Source organism: Acanthisitta chloris, unplaced genomic scaffold (assembly GCF_000695815.1).
Source record: "Acanthisitta chloris isolate BGI_N310 unplaced genomic scaffold, ASM69581v1 scaffold7847, whole genome shotgun sequence".
NCBI classification, from domain to species: domain Eukaryota; kingdom Metazoa; phylum Chordata; class Aves; order Passeriformes; family Acanthisittidae; genus Acanthisitta; species Acanthisitta chloris.
In genome coordinates, this window is record NW_008684230.1 from 2,940 (window position 1) to 13,135 (window position 10,196).

The following is a 10,196-nucleotide window of genomic DNA, read 5'->3' on the forward strand; positions in this document are numbered from 1 at the left end:
TTTGCTCAGAACCAAAACCCCTAACCAGCCAAGCACCAGGACTCATAGTGCACACACTCCTTCCTGCCAGTCTGGAGAAAGGCAAGAATGTCGTATGAGCAATGGCTGAGGGAATTTGATTTGTTTAGCCTTGAGAAGAGACTCAGGAGTGACCTCATCACTCTCTACAACTACCTGAAAGGGTGTTGTAGAGAGGTGGGGCCTGGTCGAACACATGTCCTATATGAAATGACTGAGGGAATTGCATTTGTTCAGCCTTGACAAGAGGCACCTCTGGGGTGACCTCATCACTCTCTACAACTACCTGAAAGGGTGTTGTAGAGAGGTGGGGCATGGTCTCTCCTGCCATGCCTGCAGAGAAGGACGAGAGGGAATGGCCACACACCGAGACGGGAGATTCAGATTAGGTATTAGGAAAATTTTTTCACTGTTAGGGTGGTCAGGCACTGGAATAGGTTGTTCAGGGGGCGGTGGAGTCACCATCCCTGGAAGTGTTTAAGAGGTGTCTGGACCCGGTGCTGGAAGATATGGTTTAGGGGTTACAGTGGTGTGACAGGTTAATGGTTGAACTTGATGATCTTAGAGGTCTCTTCCAGCCTTGATGGCCTATGATTCTAAGAAGTGGAAGAAGCATTCTCTCAACCAAACACACAGTACAGATCCTGGGCAAGGCTTCATGCTCATATACAAATATTTGGAGAGCAGCAGTCACTCCATAGTGTCCCATCAAAACTGAGAGGTGGCTTCAAAATGGCACATGCCCCTTCTCCAGAGAAAGCCTCACCATTTGGAGAGATAAAACTCATAGAACTTGACTGGGCATCGGAGAGGGTTCATCCTGTTCTCCCGCTGCTCCAGCATTGGTGCCTCCTCCTCACGCTTCCGCTTTCCAGAGCCACCATCTGCAGAGGGGGAGAGAGCTGGATCGTGGCTGGATCTCAATCAGGGAGGCAGGGGGAAGGACAGATGTTCCATGAGACACTACCTCGGCTTTTCTTCTGCTTGGCAGGAGCATAGTAGCGGATGCTCACCACCTTTGTCATGCCACGGGCAGTGGTGCACTTGCGGGACTGGCGCACCACGTTGGTGAAGGAGAGCTGCATGTGCTCCTCTGCTGTCTGCAGCCCAAAGAACTTCGTGTTGAAGAACATGAGAGTGTTGAGAAGCACAAAGGGCGAGTAAACACCCAGCTGTTTGCACTCCCAGAGGTGCTCCTCCTCCACACGTGAGAAAACTGTATCTGCAACACACAGAGGAAGAACCAGATCACATCATAGTGGCCTTGTGACAATACCTTCACCCCGCCCAGAAGAGCTCACTGCAAAAGACTGACACCTCACAATGCCTGTTTCCACAACGTTACTTTTCCAAAGCCATCAGCAGAGCTCGATGCTGGCCCTTCCCAGCCATGAGCCACCCCAGATCACAGTTAAACCACAGGCGAGAACTCAAATCAGTCCCAACTGCTCATCACTAGAGGTGGCCACAAAGTGAACCCCAGGTCAGTGCTGCGCCACACTCAGTGAGACAAGAAGGAAAAGCAGCAGGCAGGAGAGACAAGGCCAGCTCCTGCCTAGACACACAGGCCTGGAGCCAAAAGCCTCTGTCTGGGACAGTCAATATGCAGAGGTGAGGCTGGATCTGTAAACTGACTACTGACAAGACACAGCAGGGAAGGCAGCCCAGATCACAGCATTTTGAAAAGCCTCTGCAGAGCTCTAAGTTAGCCCATTCACAAGGCAGCAGCACAGCAACCTTGGCCAACACTCAGCACAGTGTGCTGGGAACACAAAGGCATGCACCAGTGTGCCTCCTGGCTTGGTATCCTCTTTGCCAAAGTGTGGAGACATCACTGTGAAGTGATGGAAAGAATCAAACTGTCCCAGGATACAAAGCACGTGCTCTGCTCCCAGCTACTCTGACTGTGTGCAGAAGCTGCTGAGGCATGAACCACACTGGCTCTGCTGTTGCTATGGGTCAGCATGACCCCAGGACGCAGCAGGACTCTGCTGCCTGTGCCAAGGAAGAGGGTTGAGGCTGGGGAAGCACAATGAGACCAGAGGAGCCAAGGCTAGGAGCACCAACTGGACATGTGGTGACTAAAGGTACTTTGAAGACACATACTATTTGGTAAGATTGTGGGTTGCCAGCCGCTCAGGGACTTGTTCAGTTCTTGCACAAAGGTCAGGTAGTAAAGGTCTGTAAATATATTCACCATACGATTGTTCTCGAGCAGGTACTAGAAAGGACAGAACACACAGTCAAGAGAAACACAGCAGTACTTGGAATTCAAACTCCCCAGAGAGCCCAGAGCACACATGCAGAGTGACCCTCCTTGCACCACCAGAGGTGCAGGACAGACACTTCTGCGAGTTGCGAGGAAAACCTTGGGGGCATGACAAAGCAGACTTGGTGCTGAATAAAGGACTGAGTTTGAGGACATATCTCCTAGTCCTCAAGGATGTGCAAGAAGGGTGCAAGACTGAGGAATAGTTGCCACCCTACCCTCTGGGCTTGGGAACAACGGCCAAACTAGATGGGTGGGTTGCTGTTCCAGGGTGAGGCACTGAAGCAGAGTCCAGTGAGCCTCTCTGGGTCCCCAGAAGGCAGAATAAAGGGTATAAGCCCCCCTCACCAGATCTGACCCCAAGTCTGGCTGTGGAGGACTTGAGGGCAGCAAGGCCTCCCTCACCTGCTGGATGCCAAGGCAGAGGTAATAGATGCTGTCTGGTTCATAGCGTTCCCCATTGGGCCGTGTTATCTCCTTGACAAACTGGGCCAGCCCATAGTTGAGCTCAGCTGCTGTGCAGGCTAAGATGTCTTCTTTGATCCTCATGGGCTTGGCTGTGGAGACAAGCACAGAAGCCTCAGACAATAGCCTGCAAGGTCACAGGCACCTCCACATCCTGAGATTCAGCTTCTGGGACGTTTCTGTCACTCCACTGCATCCAGATAAGGCACTTACGGCCAAAGCGTAGCTCCTCTCCTTTGCTGGTCTCTCCTCCTGCATACTTGGCTTGCACCCAGGACTTCCAGGCATTCACACCGTATGAGTAGTTCAGGACTGTGCAGCTGGGCTGGCTACTCATTGAGTCCCGGGAGCAGCTTTCAGAGAGCACCAGGCGCTTCTGCCCCTGCAGAGAGGTGTACCGTGAGACTGGGCACCTACCGGGGATGGATGCAAGAGTTCTGGCAACCCCTCAGACCTGCTGACTGCCAGCTCCCTCCCAGCACACCTGTGTCCAAGCCAGCAAGCACCCTTCTGCTGATAGCCAAGCCAACAAGGCCCATTAATTAAGAGAGCCATGGGCAGGAAAGAGACCAGCTCTCACATGACCTGTAGCATTCAAAGCCCTCCGAAGTGACAAGCAAGTCATTTCATTCAAGGAGTGGCCCACATGCCCTGAAGGAAGAGGGCACAACCTCCCCAGCACACAAGCCTCTGACACACCTCATACATCCCAGATGGCAGCTCCCACTCCAAGCCCAAAGAGCTTTAAGCAGGCAGTACCCACAGAGAACTCACCTTTCGGACAGCACGAGGCAGATCTTGATCTGTGGACACATCATCTGGTCCCACCAGCCCACAGTCAAAGAGGAAATCCACACTGGGATTGATGTCTAGAGGGTCTGAAAGGAAACACAGGCAGAAGGGCTCAGTTGAGACTTTTCATCCTGTCCCCTGTGCTGGCCTGGTTTTTACAGCAAATGAAGGGGGAACACTTCACACCCTCTGCCACTGTCTGGCATAAACTTTTAGCCACAGCCCAAGAAAGGAAATAAAGCTCTGGCAGATGATAGTAAGCTTTCTCAGAATAACTAGAGCCCCACATTTTCCCCTCTGACAGTTTTTTGTTTGTTTTGTTTCTTAAACCTGAGGAACATTCCTCATCCCCTCGTGCCATGCTAGTACTGTGGACAGCTTAGCACAGGCACCTCAATGCTGTCCTTTGCTGCTAACATCCTGCCTCAGCACTGCTGTGCTCCTGCAAGTCCTTGCCTCTTCTTCCACCTTCTGCCTGTTAATGGGCACTCAGCAATTCTGCCATTTCACCCAGCTCTTACTCTTAGGGAAGTCAGCCTCCAGGTCCTGGCCCGGCTCATCGAGGACATTTGCCATCTTGACAGCCATAGCCAACACATCATCCCGTGCTGGTCCAAAGAGATCACAGTCCTCCAGGAGACCCTCTGCACTCTGGTTACTCACCAGGTCTGCAATGCAAAAGCAGATCATAAACCCTACTTGCTTGAAAGTCTTGTCTGTTTTCCACGTGACAGCTGAAAAATGAAGTCAGGCTCCCTGCATGCAGCACAGTCCTGTGCTCAGAGCAGACTCAGGACATCTGTCCTGTGCAGCTTTCTCCGGACAGCAAGACATTGGATGTTTGTTGTCTCCACAGCCACAACCCTAGTCACTAGGATGTGAGGAATGCAACTCCCAAGTTAAAAGACCTGTGAGGACAGGACTGTTTGTTAGTTTTCCAGCTGGGAAGCTGCTTTAGGTAAGAGCCTGAATAGCCACCTGAATATACTAAGAGAGCTGCACGTGTGCCACAAGACAGGCACTCACAAAAGAGACAGCAGCAGACACTGCTCCCTGCTACAGCTTTTCACTTCTGGTACCTCCCAGCAAAAGCTCAGGACTCTCCCTTCCCTGCTCCCTTTTCAAAAGCTTTGAGACAGCTGCAATCCAGGCAGGTGTTCTAGCACTAGGAGCTGGCAACCCCACCTTGATCCCAGCAGTTGGGCCAGCCCAAGCCATGACAGAACCTACCACACAGGTCCGAGGAGGCCTTGTCTAGTTCCTCAGCCTCTGCAATCATCTCAGCCATGGCCAGGATGTCAGCCTCTAGGGGATTGGAGGGGATCTTCACCTTCAGTTCCTCAATGGTCTCCACAATCTTATCTGTGCTCTCCAGTGTGGTGGGCAGGAACATTGGCACAGGCACCTGTAGACAGCAGCACACCAGACAGGAAACTGACACTCGGCAGACTGATGCAAAAGCAGAGGCAGGAGGAGAATGAACAGAGAAGCAGGGAGGCTGCAGCGAGGCAGGATCAATATAGTAAGAGGTGAAGCAGGTGAAGTGTGTTGCTTACCGGGACAGGCATGGAGAAAGGCACAGGTACTTTCTGGCAGTACATATGCATAGGCACAGGCACGAAGATCGGGACAGGGATTGGCAACACAATCACCTGGGGCTTCCAGTCAGCTTCTGACAAGAGCAAGAGTACATCAGAGAGTTTGATCACAGAAGTTCTTCCAACCAGCCCTCCTGCACACTGCCATGCCCCCAGCCACCCAGCACAACAGCCCTTCCAGCCATCAGCTCCTAGAACTTGTGGGCAGAGCTGGAGCAGCAGCAAGTCAAGCCCTGCAACAAGAGGCTTGCCTTGGCCACAGGTGCAAGTCCTGCTCTTATGTGGCCCTACTATGAGGTCTAGTTGCCTTGCATACGCTGGAGACCACACACACATGCCCAACAGGAGCTACAGAGTGGAACTTCCTCAGCAGATGGCCCTCAGACAAGTTAACAATCTCCAGGAGAACAAGAGTCGTCTCATAAGAGGCAGGATCATGCGACAGTGCCCTCTGCATCTCTCCTTTTGCTGCTGATGGAAATGGGCTCTCTCCTCCCAGCCCTGCTATGTGTGCCCTGCACCTACCCTGAGACTCCTCAGCATGGTGCCAAACAGCCACAGCCATTCCGTACAGCATTTTGAGCTGGATTCACAACCAGTCTGGAGCAGGGACATGCAGTAATGCCTTGTTTTCCTACCTGTCTGACATCCTTTGGACTTCATTTCTAACTTGCAGGAAACACCCCTGTTCTGCATCAGTGGTTTACACATGGCAGCTTTGTTTTTCCGAGGGGTGGCTGGAACCAGAGGTGGGGCAGGAGGTGGTGCGGCTGGAGAAGTTTGGGATGAGGAGGCCTTTGCTGACAGCTGAGGAAATGCAAGAAAGCAGGAGGTTGGTGTCCACCTAAGGCAGTACAACCTTTCTCTACTACAGGTGCAGCTGGAGTGACTCCCCAAGCACCTCCTGCAGCCTGGCAGTCCCCAACACACATGTGGATGCTCCCACGGTCAGGCCCGGATGAAGGACTGCCAAGATGCTCCTGGCAGGCAGTAAGCCATTTAAAGTGGCCATTCTCTGCAGCAGCCAGCAAGGAGTCTGGCACTGGTGGCTCCTGTCCCATGGGACAGAAAGAAACACGGACAGTGACTATACCCAGGCACAGGAAAGCGCTGTGCAAAGAGGAGCCACTTCCACAGTGTCAGGCCATTCTTGAGTTCATCATCAGTTCCTGGGGAATGGTTATGCTTCCCCCTTGCAGAAGATATGCTGATGCTGCCCTCCCCAGCAGCTCCTATCAGCTCCCACTACCCAGACCTCTTAAAATGCATTGGTTATAGTAGAATGAAATCTCCCTGGGCAATGGCAGAACTGTTTTCTCTTTGGGGACCGTCCCTTTGTGCTATCTTGCAAACTCCTACCTCCAACAGGCCTTACCTCTGCCTTCTGTGAGGAAGGGACAGCTGATTTTGGCTCTGAAGACTGACCTGTAAGAGAAAACAACAGCTCTTAAGTTCAAGAGCTCCTGGGCCAACATGTCCCACTGCTGGGACTGGAGGTGCCAGCAGCCAGAGAGCAGGGTCAGGCTCCCTAAAACCTGCTCTTAGCCACACCAGGAACAGTTAATGTTTCCACAATCTCTAGCCCTAGCAGCTCAGAAGACACTAAAACTCCAAAATCAAGTTATTCTCATGTCATTTTGAGCTCCCTTGCAGTCCACCCCATCCCCATCACAGCAGGTCAGGAGAAATCCCAGTCCCTTGTAGAGAGAGGAACCCAGGGCTCTATTCCCAGCTCTGCCTATTGGCTTGCTGTACCGAGCCATGGCCCCTCCCTGTGCCTCCATATCCCTGCTACAAATATCTTGGCAAAGTGCTTCGAGATCCCTAGGAAGAAGGTGACAGAGCTAGTAGTAGCATTATAAGATATCCCAGAAAGCAGAGAGACAGCTTTGCCCAAGCTCTAAGGATGCAGTCCATTCCCATAAGGAAAGGGATCACCTGCAGGTAAAAGGCGCATGTGGCAGACATTGTCTCAGGTGATGACAATATCACCCTGTCTTGGATGATAATTCCAGCTCATTTGCTCTGCAGAGAACCTGCACACATCTCAAAGGCTTAGGAGCTAACAGCACCTTCATCCCAGTCTCCAGTGAGCTCATGGGGCCAGCAAAAAGAACGGCCTTCTACAGTACTGACTATGTGCCATGCATGAAGGAGACACCTGCAAGGAAAGCAGCAGGTTTCAGCATGCAAAGGCAGTGGCAGGTCAATTCACACCTCCTACATACATACAGGCTCTTCAGGAAAGACTCAGATTCCTAAAGGTCCAACACTGTGCAAATTTCCTCTGTCCTGAGGAAATGCAAGACAGCTCTTGTGCACTGGGAGGCCCAGCCTGCTTGCTGGAAACAGGAAAGTTTCAGTTGGAGGAAGCTCCCTAGTCTGCAGCTGAGCATTCAGCCATCAGATCTGCAACAGTCTCAGGGTCCAAGAACTTGCCCTGGCCACCCTGAAGAGGATGGGCCAGCAGGTCTAGATAGGAAACATCTATGGCTTGAAGCAGAAAAGACAAGTTATGGCATAAGAGCAGAATCAAAAGCAAACATGACTGCCCCACAGGCCAGTGATTTAGGACTCAGGGAAACAAGATTCTCCTGTCACAAAGGTCCATGTGCTATGTGTCCAGGGTTCCAGAAAAGCTGCAGCTTGTTCTTTACTCTTGTCCCAACACTGGCAAGGAGCTGTCAAGGCACTGCCAGCCCCAGCTGTGACTTCTGACCCTCTATCCTCTCCAGCTAGACAGCCTCATACAGAATCAGTTCCCCTTGAAAGCCTTTGGGCACAGTTTTGTAGCAGAAGCTCCTCAATCCCACATTACATAGACTGTTCCCAGCAAAGGAATGGCTGCTTATATGATCAGTAACAAGCACTCTCAGGATCATCAGGTTGGTAGCAGCCACTGGGTCACAAGAATTAATGGTTTTAGGCAACCACTGGCTGCAAGAGAATAAGCAAGTAGTCAGCAGCTCTGCCCAAGATGGGCCTGAAATCCAAGTAGTCCCTTGTGAGCTGACAACACAGCTGCCCGGTCCACAGGAGAACCTGATTGGATCAGGCAGAAGCTGTTCCTCCTGAAATCCCCTGCACAGAACAATGGCCTGGAAAGCTCCCTGTGTAAGCAGGTCCTGGCTCCAGCACTCTTCCTTGGCAAACTCAGCAGTATGCCACAGTCTTAAAGAAGAGTGTCCACAGCTATCCCACAGCTGGCAGGGGACAGGTGTGCCAGAACACACAGAGGGCCCAGTGCCACCAGCAGTGTTCACCATGCATGGCAGCTGCTGGGGCAGCCTGGAGCTTGTGCTCAGCTGAGCACTCCACCACTGATGAAGGGCTTTTCCTTGGCTCCCTTGAGAGTCCTCCCAAGGTGCACAGAGAGGCAGCTGTGGCACAGTGAAGGGTGATGCCTCCCACATACCAAGCAGCAAAGTTTTTGGAAGCCCTCAGACATGTGGTGGAGAAGGGCTGAGACTGTTGTGGTGGTTGGTGGTGGAGAAGGTACTTCTCAGTCTTGTGGTCCATGGCTCCATGGAGACAATGGATGAACAGTGTGAAACATGCTTTCCTCTGCAGGCAGAGTCTGACCACTGTGCCTGTGTTCCAAAAGTAGTGTTATTGGTCTCACACAAGTAACATGCCTTGAAAAGCAGAGGACAAACGGAATAGCATGGCTAGGGCTGTGGAATCACCTGGTGAGCTACAGGAACCAGCAGGTTTAACACCTCTTCCTCCCCTGGGCAAGAACATTGTGAACCATCAAGCAAACTTCCTATGGGCACCGATTGAAAACCAACAGTTCCTTATCCAGGTCACTCCAGTGTGCTGCCACTTGAACTGTCACCTCAGCCTTTTATGGAGTGTGGCTCTTGGAAGGCAGGTTGGGACTCCTCTAGCTGAGAGAATGTGCTGCTTCTGGCAGAGCAGCTCTGCTTTGCTGTCTAAGCAGCAATGACATCTGGAGCTTCCCCCATCTTATGATCAGCCACTACTGCCAGGAAAGGAACTGGAAGAGTCTGGAGATGAGGACGAGGTCTCTCACATGAAGGTCCTTGTCTTCGTTTCCCCTCCTTGGCACACCCCAGTCAGGGTTTTACACCTCATGAAATCCCAGGGAGGGCAGCAAATCCCTGAACCTCCGATGCAGGTATGAGTTGAAGCTTGATGCACCGAAGTGAGTTTCACCATAAGCTGCAGCATATTAACAAGATCACACAGATCACCTGGGAGATCGTGGCCAACAAAAGACCAAGTAGAATGAGACTATGCAAGTGTCCAAGGGCCAAGCGATGTCTTGTCACTGTCACTATGAGCACCTTCCATCCTGAGGGATCCCAAAGCACTTTGCAATCTTCCATATGCAACTGGCTCAAGTTAATGATAGGAAATGGGGCAACAGGCAGTGAAAATCTCCTCTCCAGCTGGAACTCCATGGATGCAGAATGGGGTTATCTGGGACATAGTGTTGGCAACTTCCCAAAGCCACAGTGAGCTTTGGGTAAGTGGTAGGACTCCAATCTAACATCGCAAGACAGTGCCTCCAGCAGCTCAGTGCTCTCTCAACACCGTTCTAGGTTCAGCTCTGGCTGAGGAGAGCCCACCTACAGCATCACCAGCACCACTTCCTGCAGCACCCTTCTTTGTCCTTGAATGTTTCCCATCCAAGCACTGACCTGGCTCAATCCAGATTAGTTTATGAGATCTGAGAAGGTCACAGCTCGGAGGTGGTGTGGGGCTGCAGGTGGATTGTCATGCCAAACCACGCTGTCCCCTAACCCTGTAAATCGAGCTCTCCGCTGGCAACTTGAGGATGTTAAATCCCTGAGTATCCTCGCTAAGAGTGTGAGCTACAGGCAGCACGCTGGCACCGGCTCCTCCCGTCTGGGCCCTGTGTGTCATAGAACCATAGATGTTAGAGATGGAGAAGCCCATTAGGTCCCACTCCGTCCTTTCCCCCCCAGGGGCCAGTGCAGGATTGTTCCCTAGCGTCTCCTCCAGTCCCGGGCAGGAAGCTTCCACCCTCTGCTGTTCAGTCTTCCCTGTGTCTCTCAGACTGAGCT

At 52.0% G+C, this 10,196-nt stretch overlaps 1 protein-coding gene across 1 annotated transcript in view; it reads right to left on the reverse strand.

Moving 5' to 3' along the window:
• ZMYM3 (zinc finger, MYM-type 3) overlaps positions 1-10,196 on the reverse strand; it is a 22,043-nt gene that overhangs the window by 702 nt on the left and 11,145 nt on the right. The window contains exons 13-23 of the mRNA XM_009079247.1: positions 6,509-6,586; positions 5,781-5,949; positions 5,101-5,216; positions 4,775-4,949; positions 4,066-4,212; positions 3,527-3,630; positions 2,966-3,134; positions 2,693-2,844; positions 2,125-2,239; positions 986-1,240; positions 785-902 (exon numbers count right to left, since the gene is read on the reverse strand). Of these exons, the coding sequence (XP_009077495.1) occupies positions 785-902; positions 986-1,240; positions 2,125-2,239; positions 2,693-2,844; positions 2,966-3,134; positions 3,527-3,630; positions 4,066-4,212; positions 4,775-4,949; positions 5,101-5,216; positions 5,781-5,949; positions 6,509-6,586 (1,598 nt within the window). The remainder of the gene's footprint in view (positions 1-784; positions 903-985; positions 1,241-2,124; positions 2,240-2,692; positions 2,845-2,965; positions 3,135-3,526; positions 3,631-4,065; positions 4,213-4,774; positions 4,950-5,100; positions 5,217-5,780; positions 5,950-6,508; positions 6,587-10,196) is intronic.